Genomic DNA, 19031 nt, shown 5'->3' with positions numbered 1-19031 from the left:
TATATCAGAGAAGACAGTGAGAAATTAAAAATTTTAAATAATGACATAAAAAGTAATAATGAATCTCTTACAAAAGAAAATGACAGTGTGCAACCAAATCTTGAAACATATATTGAATCAAACAGCAAAAAAAAAAAGTATGTTTCACTAGATACTGATATCAATAAAAAAGTACAGTTGTTAAGTGATGTACTACAAAATAAAAATAATAACCTTGAGAACAACATAAAAGCATTAGACAATAAGAAAATCGATAAAGGAACTTTAGATAAGACTTTGAACTTAAAAACAGAGAATGCATTAACTCTTAAAAGCGATACCTATGATGCAAATAGAAAAAGAATTGTAAATCCTCATAAGGGTCCCAATGATGCAGCAAATAAATCATTTGTTGAATATGCTTCAGTTTCTTTTATACCTGTATCAGATGCTTTTAATGCACGGAATAAAAGAATAATTAAAATAGCTAATCCTCAAGATGATGATGATGATGCCATTAATGAAGCGTATGTTGATTAAATAAAATTTAGTACACAAAATGCTGCATTATCTGTTTGCAGTGGGTCTTATGATGCAATGGGGAAATGCATAATTAACATATCTGATCCTAAGTCTGATAAAAATGTAGTAAATCTTCAATACCTGAAAACATACTCTATCCCATTCTATGTATCTACTAAAGAACTTATTGTTTTACAGAAATGATTTCCAATTAATTAACTTCAAAATGCATAGCGGTCTTTTATTAGATAAAGATATGAAGTTAACTAATGATATGGATATTAAATTAACAATTTGTTTTCAAAGTGGAAAGAAATTCCCTTTCATTACATTTAAACTATTTATTGGAGAAGTAAAATTTGAAAATAAATTAATAGAAGTAAGCAAAGAAAAGGCTTTATTTACAATAGCAAAGAAGAATGACAAATTGAAAATTGAAGCTGCATCACCTTTAGGCTATGTACACCCATGTCTTCAAATTACTAGAATTAATTGGAATTAAAATCGCAGTTGTTTTTTAATTTCATAGATTTCACCATGTTAGACCTACACATATAGCTCTCTAGCTGTTACTTTGAACTATTAACTGATAAAATGTAGTCAGGTAGCTGCTCTGTTTACTTAAGTGCTGATAAAAACTACTGTATGTTATCTCTCTTACTGCAAGACTAGGTATAAAATAATGTTATCTTTCTTAAGTCTAAAATGTAAAAGTTTCTGAAAGATTTTTTGGCAAAGGTAAAGAAAGCCAACACGAGAACCACTGCAAACTTTGGGAAACTTTTACTGGACAAACTTATTTCCCGCTACTGTAGTTTCTCCCTGCATTCTTGGTAAACAGATGGTGTGTGTGTGTGTGTGTGTTATCCGTAGTGGCAGTAGAAGTCGTTAACGATGTATTGATTAGTTTTTTTCTCATTATTAAAAGCAGATTATTGGAGTTCATGAGTGTAATGCCTTTGCAGCTGAAATCTTATGGGTACTCCCTCCAGACTGCCTTATCTCCCTTCCTGCTGTTTTAAAATAGGAAAACTATTTATACAGAGGGTGTGTTTTATCGGTAGTGGCAGTAGAAGTTCTTTTTCCTATTTTTAAACAGCTGGAAGGGGGGGAATAAACACCCTAAGACTGAGGCAGTTTGGAGGGTGTACCCATAAGATTTCAGCCCTCTCATGAATGCCAATAATCTGCTTTTAATAATGAGAAAAAACTAATCGATACAGTGTTATATACTTCTACTGCCACTACCGATAACACACGCCATCTGTTTACCAAGAATGCAGGGAGAAACTGCAGTAACGGGAAACAAGTTTGTCCAGTAAAAGTTTCCCTTGGTTCTCATGTTGGCTTTCTTTACCTTAGTCAATTTTTTCATAAAAACGTTTTTCAGTATGAAGTGTAATAGGCCTTATGATATGTACTTATATTACTAATGCACTTGATAGCCTTGTGACTGATAAGACTCAGTCAAGTAGCAACAGTGTTTACCTAAGCACTGCTAAAAAACTACTGTGTGTTAGTATCTCTCTCTATACTGTAATGACTAGGTAGAAACAATGTTATCTCCTAAAGTACATTTATAGGCAATAGTTACTAAATTTTTATAGAAGTAAATGGGTGAAATACTAATTAGTTCTAATATTCTAAAACAATTGAGATTATATTCAGATATACCTTTTATGTTTGATAATTCTTGTGAAATTGCATTAACCCAGTTAAATATGTATTATTCGTGGTTTAATGTGAGTAATAAGTATGATAATAATCATTTCAAGTATTTTGATAGTCGTTGACATCGTATAAAAACATTACGGGATCCTGTTGTCTCAAAACTTACTAGACATGTTGGACTGACAACTTATGTGATCGAGATCCACTAATATTTGTAAAATTGGACAGATGCTATACTATTGTGATTTTCTCTTGTAGAGAATCTGAGTCCTCATTTTGAATTTAAATCAATGTTTTGAAATTTAACCAAATCTAAAATAAAAATAGAATACTAAATATAATAAATGAGATCCTAAGGTTCTCATTTCAAGTCAGGAAATCTCTTACCTGAGATATTTTACAGGAATAAATTGCATCCATGTAAGATGTAATCAGAATAGATGGAAATTGTATCAAAACCTAATTAAAGGAAGGGGAAAACCTTGCAAAAAGACAAAGGAATAAAAATAAGCTTTTACCCTAAATCCGTGCATGGCGAATAATTGAGAGTATAATGGGAGAAGATTATCCGAAGTGTGATGGGGGCTTTTCATCTATACCATCTTCAAAGGAGAAGTGAGCACAAGTCGAAGGCTGTATATATATAGCCCTGGCACGTTCCATCGTCATATTTCAAAAGCGTGGGGGGGGATGTGTAAGCGAAAGGAAGAGAGCAGGATAGAAGGAAAATTCCCGCCCCCTCGTGTTACACCAATAGTTTGGGAATTTGAAAATCTACGGATTAAGAACAGCTTAAAGATCATTTAGAGGAAAGAAAATAAAAGTTTCCACTCGGAAATCCGGGTGTGTGACTACCCTTCCCCATTAGTAGAGGTCCTGAAGGGGAGGGCAGCTCTTATATTTTATTATTAAATTTGAACTTGTAGGATATTTGTTTTAGATCCCACTCCTCTGAAATTTTTATTCCTTTGTACTGTTGCAAGGTTTTTTCCCTTGTTTGTCTGATCAAGTTGCCTGTCCAACATGTATTTTGATAGTCGTGAATGGAAATTAATAACATTTCCTGATGGCATTTATGAATTTTATTTCTTTAATGATTATTTAAAACTTCATTTTGATTCAGAAAACCACCTATTGTTTTGACAGTAATTTGTCTGCAGGTAGATTCTTAGTTAAATTAGATCAGGGGTTGGCAACCTGTGGCTTGCAAGCCGCATGCAGCTCTTTAACTTTTAATTCACATGAAGCAAAGTTTGAAATGGAGTTAGAGGACTTAAAAATCAAGGACATGTGGAATGCAAGACTAAAATGCATTAAAACTGAAATTGAGGATTTGGAGAGGCAAAAGGCTGCCCTTGCAATTCCACATAAATGGATTCTGATAGATGAGTTGAAAAAGCAAGAACAAATTGTGTTCGATTCGTGGAGTAGCTTATCGGACACGTATAGAAATTTGAAAATATTTATGTTTGGACTTCTCTCAGTTTTTGGTTCGACAAATTTCTGCAAGCAAATGTCTTCAGACATGAACTATATTAAAAATAAATCAAGAAACTGTCTGAACAATGCGAGTCTCTCAGCATGCTTAAAGATGAAAATCACAGCATACTTCCCTGATATTGAGAGACTTGCTCAAGAAGTTGAGCAGCAAAAGTCACATTAATTAGAAATATTATTAATAAATAATATTTCAAAATATATATTTTTTTAATAAAACACCTTCCCACTCTATTCCATTTCTTAACCCCCCCCCCAGCTGAGCTGAAGTGCAGCTCTTCGGATTCTCTCTCTCTTTTTTAATTAGATCAAAAATGGCTCTTCACTCAAAAAGGTTGCCGACCCCTGAATTAGATGAATGAAGGTTTTGAAATAGAAGGGAAGTTATATATTGTGTTGGGATTTGAACAAAGTATATAAAGATAGAATAAATGAAGGTAAATATACACCTAATATTACTTTTGGGATAGTTAAAATATTATTACATTGTTTAGTTGTAAAAGGATCTAATGATAATGGCATTCAATCTGATATAAAAAAAACTTTAAACCTACAAGTTATCCATTTGCTGCTCTAGTTGAAACAACTAACCCACCAGTATATTTTCCTCTCAATAAAACAATTAAATGGAGAAGATATATCTTATATATTACATATTTTACTTATATATTTTCCTCTCAATAAAACAACATTTAATGAAATAGTTATTTCACTAATAGATGAATATAGAAGATCGATTAACTTAAATGGAGAAGATATATCTTATATATTACATATACATAGAAAGTATGATGACTTATTTTATGAGCTGATTGAGAAGTTTAACCTGCTTTTAAATAAATATAATTAAAATAAATGATGCTTAACAAAAACAAACAGTTATATTACAGAGCTCATCCTCGAATCTATAAACATATTTCAAAATATATACAGCTTTCAAAATATATAATTTTTGTGCAAGATTTTGATAAGTATTATTTTTTTCCTTCATGGAGGGTACTTTCACATGATGTGTATTAAACCCTGATAAGTAAAGTAAGTAAAGTGCAGCCATTATCAGCCCACTGCAGGATGGAAGCCTCCTCAACAATTCACGTTGAGGGAAATGGACCGTAATCTGCCACGCTGGTCCAGTGCGGGTTGGCAGATCGACCGTATTCAGCAGTCAGGGGCTTGAACCCCGGAGTGCAGGAGCAGGAGTGCAGTAGCACATGCTCTTTGAGCATGTGCTACTACACTCCTGCTCCTGCCCACTCGGCTTTGGAGGCCTGATAATACTATAGTTAATGAAAATGAAATAGTAACATTAGAAAATAATGGTTTTAATATCTTTTCAAGGATATAGGTTATCATAAAAACTATAACTGAAATCTCATATGTTAGTATAAAACCATTAGTTCAAACTTGAGTGAATTTCTCAAATGATTATTCGAGATCTAGTGCTACTAATGTGTTTTAGTATCTGATACTTCAAATAATTTAGATTTAAATAGATTTAATGGTATTACAGATCCATCTAAAGACTTAACAGTTGCACAGATAGCCTCAAAAATAAAAATTTCAATGAAGGATTCTGTAAACAACTAGAATTAACAAAAAAAAAAAAAAAAGAGAGAGAGAGAAAAAAAGTAAGCCCATATGTTTTTGGTTACCACTCAATAAAGTTTTTGGGTTTTGCAGAGATATCAAAAACGTTTTCACAGGAGTTGAAATCAGATTTGAATTAGCTATTAGATAGAAATTCAGTAGAAAATATATTAATTACTACAGAAAATAAGAAATATAAATTTCAATTAGAAAAGCCATCTTTATGGCTTCCAAAAGTTAAGCCCTAATACCACAGCAAGTAAATTTTTACAAAATATTTTATCAGGAGAAACCATTATCTTGTTATGGGATTGTGGTAATGTGTATTTATCTAATGTAATGAATAATAATGGCAGTAATTGGTTAGTTTCTAATACAGAGAAATCATCCTCTTACATTTTCCTAATGTTTCAGAAATCAGATAGGTTTGAAAGTCAAAAATAAAACAATATGATTTTCAATCATTTGAATTTAGAATCGTGTTGTGTTGAGGTGTCAGGAAAAAGATATTCATATGAAGAATTTAGAATTATGAAGAAAATGAGTATGTAAGATTTTTATACAAGTTTTTTAGCTGCAGGAATGAAAGGTATTGTGATGGTGTAATTGTTAATTATTTTCAGTTAAAAAAAAAAGATATCCAATAATACATTTTGATGTGAGCAAACACTCCAATTATGTAAACATTGAACGTTATAGATGTTTTATTTCAGTTGAAATTAAAAAACAATGAAAATTATCAAAAATGCTTTCTAGTTTTATGTGAAAAGGAAGGGAAATTACAGTTATTGCATAAAAAGCCAGCATTATTTAATTGGGGGGGGGAGTTATTAATTAAATGAAAATTCCTCAAGACTATCCCTTTAAACCTAATACTGTAAAATGGGATGAAGTATCTAGGGGATCCTACCCTCTCTTAACAGTTAGATAGACAATTTAAGGATTATCTCAATTGGAATATTATTTATAAAGAACAAAAACTCTCAGAAAGTTTTGAGAAGAATTTCATGAAAAGATTGACTGGGATCAAATTTCTAAGTTTGTTTGTTTGTTTGTTTGTTGTTTGGTTTTTAGGAGCATTAGCAATTAAGGCCATATTGCTCCGAGAAATGCGGTGGTCATTCTCTGACCTTTCCGCATCCTCCGTATTTGGTGGTGACGGGTCGAACCCCGGTCTAATCAAGAAGCATGTGCTAATAAAAAAAGCAAGAAGCTAATAAAAGATGGAGGCTTCTTCAGCAAATCATGTTTTAGGGTTGATCTGACAACCATATTTGGGTTTGAGCCCCAGTCTACTCGGAGTGTGTGCACTGCTGCTCCTTCCCACCTGGCTATGGAGGCGCCTAAATTTCTACGTATCAAGTTATCTCTGAAGAGTTTATTAATGAACATGCAGGTAAGTTAAACTGGGAATTTCTTTCAAAGTTTCAGATTATCTGAGGAATTCATTTGGGAATTCAAAAAGAAATTAAACATGAAAAAGGTAATTTGATTTCAGATACTTAGTAGTATTTTTATTCTTGAATTTGATGAACTAGATATACAAATCAGAACTAAATATCAGGTGTTATGACAAGACATCATTGATCAACTACTACACAAATTAGACTGGAAACAGTTAAAAATACCAATTGCTAAGTGAAGAATTCATAAATACACATAAAATGAAAATACGCTGGTGATGTTGATTAAATCTAGCTCGAAAAAAAAACTTATGACTATTAAATGGCAGATATTCTTAATACAAAGCTACAAATCCTCCCTCCTAAAAAAATAACTGATTTAAGAATAGACTTTGAATAAAAGATGGAGGATGGAGGCTTCTTCAGAAAATCATGTTTTAGGGTTGATCTGCCAACCATATTTGGGTTTGAGCCCCAGTCTACTCGGAGTGTGTGCTATTGCACTCCCACTCATGACCACTCAACTATGGTGACTTTGAATACAATGTAAATAAATTTAAAACTATTAAAAAAGACACCAGCATTCATCTCATCGCAGAAGTTTATGATGAGGAAAGAAATTTATTTCAAATTTATATGCCAGAAAAGTTTAGCCAAACCTTATCTGATGCTAATATTAAAATTTTAAATTTAAAAGATGATTTAAAATTAATTTACCATGGGCTACAAAATAATACTGAACATATGCTTGATTTTGATTATAGAAAATAGTTTTAAAAAATAGTATTTATTCTGACATGTTATTTATTGAAAGTCACATTATAATTAGTTAAGGAGTTATAGCAGTTTAAATGAATTATTTCTTTAAAAAATATAATTTTAATTTTTTGATTTTTGTAGGTTATTTTAGGTAAATGAATGATTTTAAGGGAAGGGGGTGTTTTTAGGGAGGGGGTGATTTTTTTGCATCTGTAAACATGTACATTTGTACCAGAATCTCATGTACAATCAAACCAGTGTTATATATTACACTGTATTTAAAATTATCCATATTTTCATATCAGAACAGTGTTATTGTGCTTTGTATTAGCTATTTTATCTGTATATGCACTTTCAGTTTGATTTTCAAAAGATCAGCATGCAGATTAAAGTGTAACTTAACTCTTTTCTACAAGTATATAAAAATTGGTAGATAATGTGCAAAGAAGTCAGCATTAATTGGAAAGTTCAGCAGTAGACTATGTAAATAACTGAATTTAAGTAAATATTATAGAATTATAGATATAATTCTCATCTGAGAATCATATCTCTTACAGTACATATTAAAAATTTTGTATTCAGAGTATGTTTTTCCATCGTGGTTGGAAAAAAATTATGGCCACAATTATTTAATTTTTTTTTATTATTTTTTTCTCTCCTACCTCCATCAGTTCTCCAGCATGTTCTAGTGTTGGTTTTATATCAGTGGGATTTCGAGAACTAGCTTATATGGAACAGAGGAATACTTGGCCACTTTTTGGAGAAGAACCTTTATGGCCAAAGGTTTGTTGAATAAAAAATAATAATTTTATTAGTTATTAATTTTAGACCAAAGTAATCTATACTATTGTAGTAAATCTATCTGATTGAGTTAACAGATGTCTAGCAATGAATGTAATGCAAGGTTTTTATAAAGTAACATAAATATATATATTAGTTTCAAAATTAAAAAGTTGATAACAAACCTTATCCAACCTTTTTTTGATTTGTGGTATATATAGAAGTGTATCTGTTTGCATCGTTACAATTTGAGATAAGTTGCATTACATGTGCAAAATCCAAAATGAAAATATATAACTGTTGTATTGATACATACTTTGTATAATGAACATTGTCAAGTCTTTGTAACAAGTTCTTAAAATTGGTTTTAAAACTTTTGTCCTTAATTTGGTGTTGAACCTGTTCATTCTTATATGTTTTTGTTGGTTGTATCCTACCTGGTTGTCTGCCCTTAGTTGTCTATTCATATTTTCTGCTATCCCAGTTTTGGAGCACTCTTATTGGTTGGAAATTTGCATCTTGGGCCTAATTTGCATCTTTACTTATGTAAACTCTAAAAGGAAGGGGATAAATCAGATTGGTCCACTTTGTATCAGTGGTTCGACTGTTGATGATGCTGCTGCTCAGGTAGCTGACAAATCTCTTTTTTTTTTTTTTCCCCTGTACAATCTGAGGAATTGCTTAGTTCTGCATTAGTCTGTTTCTGAGATTGATGGAGACTGGTTTCTGCTCCAGCTGATCTTTATGCTGCAGTGATTTACCAACTAACCTGGGCTGTGAGTTAGTAGTAGTAGTGGCATGTGATGCAAGAAAGCATGTGTATGAGCTTATGCAGCATCAGCCAAAAAAAAAAAAAAATCACACCATTCCCTCCAAATGCCTGTCCAATTCCTCCTTAAATTTATTCAACCTATCAACTTCCACAATGACAGATGGGAGTTTGTTCCAGCAATTAACCACCCGCTGGCTAAAGGCAAATTTCCGCACATCTATTCTACCTGTCTTTTCTTAATTTGAATTTATGCCCCCTTAGGTTTGTTTGTAATCTGAACAAGTGGAAGGATCCCATCAGAATTCAGCGTGCTTAACCCATTCAAGGCCTTATACACCTCAATCAGATCACCGTGCAGGTGCCTATTCTCCAGCCACTGCAATTTGCAGAACTTAAGCCTCTCTTGGTAAGAGGATCCCTTCATTCCCCTCACCAATCTTGTTGCCCTTCTTTGTACACGCTCAAGCAAATCTACATCCTTCCTAAAATGAGGCCTCCAGACCTGTACCGTAGTACTTAAGGTGTGGCCTGACCATTACCTTATACAGAGGGACAATCACTTCCTTTTCCCTGTTAACAAAATTCCTATATATTATTGGCAAAACCCCATGACCTGCCCTGGCAGCCTGTCTGCAGTGCTCAGAAAACTTCATATCTGACTGCCCAATTACTCCCAGGTCTTTTTCATTTTCTACCACCTTAAGTGCAGTACCACACATTTGGTATGTTTCTCTGGGGTTACTTCTACCCATATGCAGTACTTTGCATTTGTCAAGGTTAAACTTCAGTTGCCACTTCTTAGCCCATCTGCCCAAATTATCTAGATCCTGTTGCAGTAGCACACTGCCGTTACTGTCATTAACAACCCTGCCGACCTTTGTATCATCTGCAAACTTCGACATTAAGCCTGATAGACCTTCATCAATATCATTGATAAATATACAAAACAACAGTGGACCTAACACCGAACCCTGTGGGATTCCACTAATAACATTAGTCCAAGAAGAGCAGCACCCATTGATTACCACCCTCTGTCTACCATGGCCAATCTCTTAGCCTTCAAATGTGCATGTGCCAAAGCATGCTATATCACTTTCAGGGCCTAAAGGATTTGTGAATCCACTTTACATCCTATTACCCAGTTGATCAGCACTCTTAGCTGAGCACTCTGTCCGAGACAAAATCCAGAAAATGAAGGGAAAATATACATCACACTTTGTCGTTTTGGGATTATAATGGATGCTTTATTGCAGACCCAACTGCAATAGCCAATGCTCTTGGGGAGACCTTTTCTACCATCTCATCAGAACAAACACAAAAAGCAGCCAATTAACTTAATATTGAAAAATTCTCATCCTTTCAATGGGCCATTCACCATAGAAGAGTTAAAAACAGCTCTCACTCTTTACTAAGGCAAGTGTTGCTGGACCAGATCTAATCCATTTTGAAATGATCAGACATCTGTCAGCTAAATCCATGGACTAATTCTCTTCTGTACAGATTTCTAGAAAAGCAGTTTCTGGATTCCTGGCATAAGGCAATTGGTGCTTTCCTTTCCAAAGTCAGGAAAAAATCCAAAAATCCCAACAAACTGTTGTCCTATTGCTCTGACTAGCTGTCTAGAGTGCATTGTGATTTCTGAAGAAATAGATCCACTTTAGACCATTTAATTAGGCTTGAAACATCCAATTGAGATGCCTTTCTAAAATGAGAACACCCGATGTTCATGTTCTTTGATATGGAAAAAGCATATGACACAACTTGGAGGTTTGGAATTTTAAAAGACCTTTATAGCATAGCCTTAGAGGTCATCTTCCAGCTTTTATCTAAAACTTTTTATTCCATCTTTCCTGCCCACTTCATGTAGGATCTACTCTCTCTTGGCCTTTCAGTCAAGAGCAGGGAGTACCTAGGATCAGTTTTACTTTTTTTGCCATCAAAGTGAATTCCATCACAGAATAACTTCCTCCAACTGTGAACTGTGCCCTATATGTTGATGATTTTAGCATATTCTTTCAATCCTGCACCATGAAGGTAATCGAGAGAGAACTGCAACATGCTATTAACCACCTGAGCTCATGGGCAGTGAATAATGGGTTCAGGTTCTCCCCGCAAAAGATCATTTGCATAAATGTTTGCTGCAAGCGAAATCTTTACCCTGAACATGAACTAAGACTAGGGCAAAATGCTATTTTTGGGGCTCATATTTGATAGAAAGTTGACCTTTCTACAGCACATCTGTCAACTATTTGCAAAGTGCACAGGAGGCTTGAATATTCTATGTGCGCTCTCACCTAATTCTTAGGGCACTGACTGATGCACTTTATTATGCCTATATCATGCACTCATGCATTCTAAGTTAGATTATGGATCCATGCTAGACTCAGTGTACCACAATGGCTGGAGACCCATCCACCATCAGGCGATTCATATTGCCACTGGAGCATTTCAAACATCTCTTGTCTGAAGTCTATGTCAAAGCATATGGAATCTTGTTCTCAACCATTGGTTGCAAAAATTATTCATCAATTGCATACTCGATGATTTATTTTTATGTAAATTCTTGCCATTCATTAGAAGAAAGCACAAATTCTATTCTTCAACTTTCTGATTGCTAAACACAACAAAATTGCTATTTCTCATGGCCTTCAAAGGCACTTTCATCCAACTAATCGTCCTCTAATAAAAATTAATGGTAAATCTTTCTCTTTTGTAACTATCACAAAATTCCTTGGATTACTGTTGGTAATCGCTTTATCTTTCAAATTGTTTGGATTTCCTGAAGGACTGGGGCTGAACCATAAGATTTTGCATACACTATACAAAACTGCTGTTTTACTAATTACCACTTACATTGCTGCCTCCTGATTTTGACACACTAAATTGCTTACAATTTGATTCAAGTTTGGTTCGATCCAACACAGTTTCCTCTTAGTATTGGTTAGGGCATGTAGAACTGTCTCTACTTCTGCCCTACAAGTTCTGTCTGCTTCACTACCATTAAACTTACAGTTAGTTTACCATAGAGTTCCTTACTTCATTTGTAAAGACCTACCTGCAGAATTCAATGGAATTCAAATTGACGTGTCTTTCAGTCCTAAACAAGAAAAACAATGAATTTTAAAAATTCTTCATGACTGTTGGCAACTTCGCTGGTCTGATTCCCAAAAAAAGGTTTAATTACAAAATTATTTATTCCAGGAGTTACATTTGTTAATAAAAAAAAAAAAATTGTAAATAGGTTTTCTCCCAGCTTGTTTTCTAGCTTTCTTTTAACAGGACATGGTTCCTTAAATTTTAAACTTGCCTATTTCTACCTTTCCAATTCTGAACTTTTGTCTTTGCGGTTCTGTCAAGGATTCTACCCACATTCTTTTCTTTTATCCTATTTACGGTGAATTTCATGCACCATTATTGTCCATCACTGGTCTTGTTACTCTCATTCAGGAATCTGCCTTCATTTCCTCTCCTACTTTCTTTCAATCCTTTCAGAATTTCTCACGTTCTGTCTTTCTTAAAAGACAACAGTTATTTTTCTGAATTATAAACCTATTTTAAACAAATTAAAGTTAATTTGTTAACTTTTAATTTTAATGAATGTATCCAAAAATTTACTTGTTATTATCAGCCTGCTAGAACAAATCGTGTAAACTGTAACATTTATTTCAATTGTTTGCTCCATATTTTGTTTACTGTGAAATTTGGCATTTCATAAATATGTTCATATTTTGTGAATAGTAATTAAGTTTATATTTAAATAGCACCTTTGTTTTCCTTAGATTTTTGTGGTAAAGTATGCTCTTTATCACTTTCAATGTTTATTTGATTCTAATCAAAACTTTATGAACTCTCATGGACAATAACATAACTTAATGATTATTTTGTAAAATTCATTCTGCTGAATAGTTGCCCATGTCTTGGACTGATTGGGCATTAATTTTTTTGCTGGACTGGACAGTTATTAACTTCAAAGCTTAATCACCCCCCCCTCCTTTTTTTTTTTGAATGTGTAATAATTTCTTTTGTATAATTCTGTATATTTTTGTATATTTTGAATCTGTATAATTTTGCAAATTTTTTATATTAAACTCTATGCTGCCCACCGAGCCAAATACTGTAATTTTTTGTCTGTCTTCAGTGATGGTTCTAAGTCAGAATCATCTGTCAGATCTGCTGCCATCTTCCCAGATAACACTATATCTGAGAGGCTTTGTCACAAATTCAGCATGTAAAACCCACAATTACCAAAGGTGTATGATGTATACCAACTCATTAAGTATGCTGCAGGTTTTATCGGCGATGAGATATAATCCTCATCCATACCTTACTCAGGTACAGCAGACACTTCATTCTCTTTCTGAGTGTCCTTTCTATATCTGTTTCTGCTGGATCCCAAGCCACTTTAGGATTGAGGGTAACGAACTGGCTAATGCCGCAACCAGGTCACCACAACAACAGTAGCCTGTTAGTCCCTTATACAGGCTTCAGACAGCTAATACACTCTACATTATTTTCTCAATGGCATCAATCTTGGCATGGGCAGGTTATGAACAAGCTATAACAAATAAAGCCTGTAATCCAACACTAGCAGTATAGTGTGTGTACGAACCATAGAGAGCAAGTTGTTCTAGCTCACCCCTGCATAGGACATAGTTCATCATCTTACGCATACATTCCTGCTTAGGGCAGATGGCTTTCATATGTGTGAGAATTGTGATGCTGGTTTTGGTGCATTATAGCCATTGTTGCTAATGCACCAATAAAACCCAGTCCAAACAACCAACCAATCATTGCATATTGTCTGAGAAAATGGCGTATTGGATGAAATTTTGACAAAGAATATTTTTAGCTTAATTTCACCATGAATGATGTATAGATTGCCAGCCCTGTAGAAGTGGAGGATACTAAGAACACATAAGAAAAGATTAGTAAAAGTTTAAAGAAGGTAAAAACCTAAGCATGTTATATACGTTTTAAAATAAAATAAAATATAGCTAATAATTATGTACGAAAATTGATTAGCAATAAATTATAAATAAATTATAGATATTCATAATTATGCCATAAGGATGGGGGTGTATAATTGTCATTTATTAAATCAAAAATTACACCACTCTGCATGGTTTCTGATGTTTGTAAACTAATAGCTGTTTTTATTTTTTATGTTGATTTCAGAAATGTTATTTGTTTTTTTTCCTATTGTACCATTTTTTCACAAATCACTTAAGTTGATGTCTTGAGTTGTATTATTGAATATATTAAATTGGGAGTAAATGTTGGGCTAAATTTGTAAGCTAAATCTCCACATGCTGGCAACACTGTTCTCAGTCATTTGTTTCTTGACTTTGAGAGCTTCATGCAGCAGTGTTTATCAGTGTGATTTCAGTTTATTTTTGAGGTTATTGTGTGAAGCTTGTGCTGAAAAGTGAGTAAAATGTCATCATGCGAGTGTTTGAACAATCCAAACTTATTTTCTTATATTTGTGGAAGTTATGTAGTCCTCAAGCAAAGACAAGATATTGCAGAATTTATAAAAATATGTGTATTGTGCTTATTTTCGAGTGAAACTCAGTGACCAAGATAAACAATGGACTCCACATAAAGTTTTCCACATCTGAGCATTGTTTATCAGTATGAACTCAGTTTATTTTTAAGGTTATCATGTCAAGCCTGTGCCAAAAAATGAGTAAAAATGTCTTCACACAAGTGTTTGAAACATTGAGATTGTAGAAGAATGGTAAAAAGAAGGCTATGCCATTTATAATTCCCATCATTTGGCAGGAGTCTGCAAACCGCTGTGACGATTTTGCTTACTTAATGTAGAGGGATACAATGCAAAGAGTAAGAAAGGCATTATGTATCCTAATATTCCATCTGCCAATCCCACATGGAGATAACCTGCTGATTCCATGCCCTCCACTTATAGTGGAGAGTGCTCAACATGAAGCTTCTTAAGATGAAACTGAAGACATTGAGTCCAGCCCTCAACCGTTTTCACAGCATGAACTCAATGATCTGGTAAGAGATTTAAGCATTAGCATTAGCAGAGGCGTATTATGAAAGAAAGCAAGCTTATACAGCATCAGCCAAGAAAAAAAAACAAACAACCCTTCTCATTTCACCCATCTGGTTACTCCAAATTGTTGTCTAGTTCAGCCTTAAATTTATTTAAGCTATCAACTTCTACAACAACAGTTGAAGTCTGTTCCAGCAATTAGTTACCCACTGGCTAAAGGCAAACTTCCACACATCTATTCTACAACTCTCTTTTCTCAATTTGAATCTATGCCCACTTACGTTCTTAATCAGAGCAAGCGGAAATATCCCATTAGCATTGAGCCTGCTCAAACCATTCAAGGCCTTATACACCTCAATCAGATCACCTCGCAGGTGCCTAGTCTCCAGATGCTACAACTTGCAGAACTTAAGTATCTCTTTGTAAGAGCACTCCTTTCTTCCTCTCACCAATTTTGTTGCACTTTTCTGTACTCTTTCTAGCAACTCTACATTCTTCTTAAAATGAGTCTTCCAGACCTGTATGCAGTACTCAAGGTATGGCCTGGCAATTGCCTTATACAAAGGGATAATCACCTTCTTGTCTCTTCTAGCAAAATTCCTATATATCATTGACAAAACTCTATGACCTGCTTTGGCAACCTGTCTGCACTGCTCAGAGAACTTCATATATGACTGCAGAATTACCCCCAGGTATTTTTCATTCTCCACCTCCCTGAGTGTATCACACAGTTGGTACGTTTCTCTTGGGATAGCCGATTGGGCTAGCCGAGTGGGTAAAGTACCTGCCCGGCAACCCAAAGGTCGTGGGTTCGATTCCCGCCTCGGGCTTGGATCAAAGTACTGCAAAAACCTTGGGAGGTGCAATATGGCCACAGAAGCCGATGCGCCAACAACTACCAAATCAAAAAAAAAAAAAAAATCTCTTGGGATACTGCTACCCATATGCAGTACTTTGCATTTGTTAATGTTAAACTTCAGTTGCCACTTCTCAGCCCATCTGCCTAACTTTTCTAGATCCTGTTGCAGTAGCGTACTGTGTTTACTGTCATTAACAACCCTGCCAACCTTTGTATCATCTGCAAACTTGGAAATTTTTGAAGTGTGATATACCTTCATTGATAAATACACAAAACAAAACTAGATCCAGAAACGAACCCTGGGGGGGCTCCACTAATAACATTAGTCCACGTAGAGCAGTGTCCATTTAGTACTACTCTTGGCCATCTCCGACTCAACCATCCCTTTATCCATTGCAGCAACTTGCCCTTAATGCCATACCACTCCAATTTTTACAGCAGTCTACCGTGTGCAACAGTATCAGAAACTTACCTGAAATCCAAGTATATGATATAAAAATAATTTTTTGCATCTAGTTCCTTTGTAACCACATCGTAGTATCCAATAAAATTGGTCACACAAGACTTCCCCTTAACAAGCTCATGCTATGTCCGAACTATTACTGCAGTCTTGTCTAGGTGAGCCTGCATTACTTCTTTAACCAGTGACTCCGTTATTTTCCCCTGGAACAGAAGCTAAACTAACAGGTCTATAATTATTTGTGTCACCCTTCGAATCACCTTTGTGATTTGGGATACATCTCCAGTCCATTGGGACCTCCCCTGAATCTAAGGATCCTCTCATAATTAAGGCTAAGGGTTTTCTTACTTCCCTCACTGCTTCCTTAAATACAACTGGATAGTTTCCATCTGCCCCAGGTGCCGTTTTTTATTTTTACCTTCAACAATTTCTCCTCCACTCCGTTATTATAAAATCATTAGCTCTCCGTTATTATAAAATCATTTAGCTCCCTGTTAGAGTTTAGTAAACTTCTGTCATCCACTTCCTTACATAATTCCTAATGTGCCAATGTAGATACACAATACTCATTCAGTTTGTCAGCTATCTGAGCAGGATCATCAACAGTCGAACCACCAACATCAAGTATCAAGTAGACCAATCTGATTCATCCCCTTCCTTCTAGAGTCTACATAAGTAAAGAAGTCTTGGTTGTTTTTCTTTTCATCCTTTGCGAAGGATTTCTCGTAATCATCCTTTGCTTGCCTAACCTGTAATCAAGTCACCTTTGTGACTTGATTACAGGTTATCCATTTAGTACCTATACAGGTTATCCATTTAGTACCTATTATCAGTACCTAGATATCCATTTAGGTCTAAATCTTGAACAATATTTCTTAGTCGGTATGAAAAGCCTAGTAGCCTCCAACATTAAGTCCCTTAAGGCTTCCCATTTAGAATTAACCGTTGGTAATATCATCAGTTGATCCCACCGTATAGAATTTAAAAACTGTCTGAGACCACTACAGTAACCTTTACAAAAACACTTCCCTTTACCCTTGATGACAGTTATATCTTTAAGTAAATCCCACATCAGTACACTGTGATTACTGTTGCCTAGTGATTCCTTTATCTGAAAATTCTTAATGCATAAATAATCACTGCTGATAATCAGATGAAGACTATTACTTCCTCTGGTTGCACCTCGAACATGTTGCTGTAGAAACCAATCCTCCAATAAATCCACATATGTCTTGCTAGTGTGCAAGTGATCAACCCACAAGTTCCAGTCATTATCTGAAAAATTAAAATCCCCTATTCTATATCTCTGCACAGTTGTTCATTGTACTCATCAAATCATTAGGCCTATAACGCACTCCTACTTTCATTTTCCTTTTCCCAGTGTTTATGTCACACCAAATAGACTCAACACCAGTATTAACTGGATGCACTTCCTTTGATTTTGTGTTTCTTAACTAACAGCATAATCCTTCCTCCTCCATTCCTCCCCACTATAGTTACCTTTTACTCCCCAAATTCCAATTCTGCATTGCTTATATCTGTGTGAAACCATGTCTCTGATATCCCAACAATATCTGCCTTTCATGTCTTGATCAGCACTTCAAATTCATCAGATTTATTTACTATACTTATAGCTTTGGCGTACATGCACATTTTCTTACTCTTAGTTACCCTAACACAGCCAATGTATTTACTTATTCCATGATGATTCCCAGCAGCTCTTGAAATCCCCAACAACTTGCTCTCTAGGCTGCTGCTCATTACAATAGAAGCAGTCAAGAATCACTTTCACCTCTGCCTGCAGCTACGGTTAATGTTTTATTCTGTGAATTCCCCCAAGCTAGCAGTTTTCCGAACCTCCTAACACTGCCTCGATAGCATTAGCAGATATTCTTGAACCCTTTCTATTTAAGTGTATCCCATCCCTGTAGAAGCAATCTCTCCTGTTAGCAAGCTCAGACCATGCTGAAAAAAATTCTATCCCACGAGCCTTGCACAGTCTCTCCAGGGCCGAATTGATCGACAAGGCTCTCATCATATACTCCCTCCTATCATGTCTGGGCAGAATTGCAGACACTTTCAAATTTAACCCTAACTCGACTTTTTTTTCAACATTGACCTGTACTTGTTAAGTAAATCTGCAGATCTCTTACCCTTAAGGTCATTAGTGCTAATGTGTACAACAATATCACCTTTTGTGCCCTTAAAAGATGATATCTGCTCTAGAACATCATCAACTTTTGCCCTTGGCAGTCATACCCTGGTCCTGTTCCATCAATCCTTTTTGCATAATATATTCCCAGTCTCCCTGACAATAGAGTCACCGACAATAACTAGCTCCTGTGGGACCAATGCATTCTGCCTTGGAGATTGCCGCTGTGTGTTGCCTGATGCACAGGAGTGAGTTTTGGCATTGAGTTGGGCAGCTGAGAGCTTGATGGGACTCTCATATTAATTTCTTTGAGGGCACCTCAAAATTTTATTAAATTAAAATTAAATACTACCCTACACCTCAAACTCTCATAGATGCCCATCAGAACGCTGAATTGGCACCTAATTTCTTCATAGTTTCTGCACCTAGCATACACAAAGACATCCTCCTTGGCTAGATCATGTCCTGTTCTAGAAAGATCCGCAAACATTTCATATTTCGCACATTTTTTTAGTCTGTGATGCATTGGAGGATCGTCCCCTTTGGTTCTCCCCCGAGCCACAGTACTACCGCT

General features: G+C 35.0%; 1 protein-coding gene across 2 annotated transcripts in view; it reads left to right on the top strand.

The window, feature by feature from the left end:
* Positions 1 to 19031, top strand: part of LOC150085539 (inositol polyphosphate-4-phosphatase type I A) — a 557621-nt gene that overhangs the window by 225942 nt on the left and 312648 nt on the right. For both annotated transcript variants that reach the window (XM_090373328.1, XM_090373327.1), the window contains exon 9: positions 8090 to 8201. In XM_090373328.1, the coding sequence (XP_090229454.1) occupies positions 8090 to 8201 (112 nt within the window). The remainder of the gene's footprint in view (positions 1 to 8089; positions 8202 to 19031) is intronic.

This window comes from Mastigoproctus giganteus, chromosome 5 (genome assembly GCF_048544385.1).
Source record: "Mastigoproctus giganteus isolate SK-2022 chromosome 5, ASM4854438v1, whole genome shotgun sequence".
In the NCBI taxonomy this organism is placed as follows: Eukaryota; Metazoa; Arthropoda; class Arachnida; order Uropygi; family Thelyphonidae; genus Mastigoproctus; species Mastigoproctus giganteus.
The sequence above is the reverse complement of the archived record's forward strand: the minus strand, read 5'-3'. Positions and strand labels throughout refer to the sequence as shown.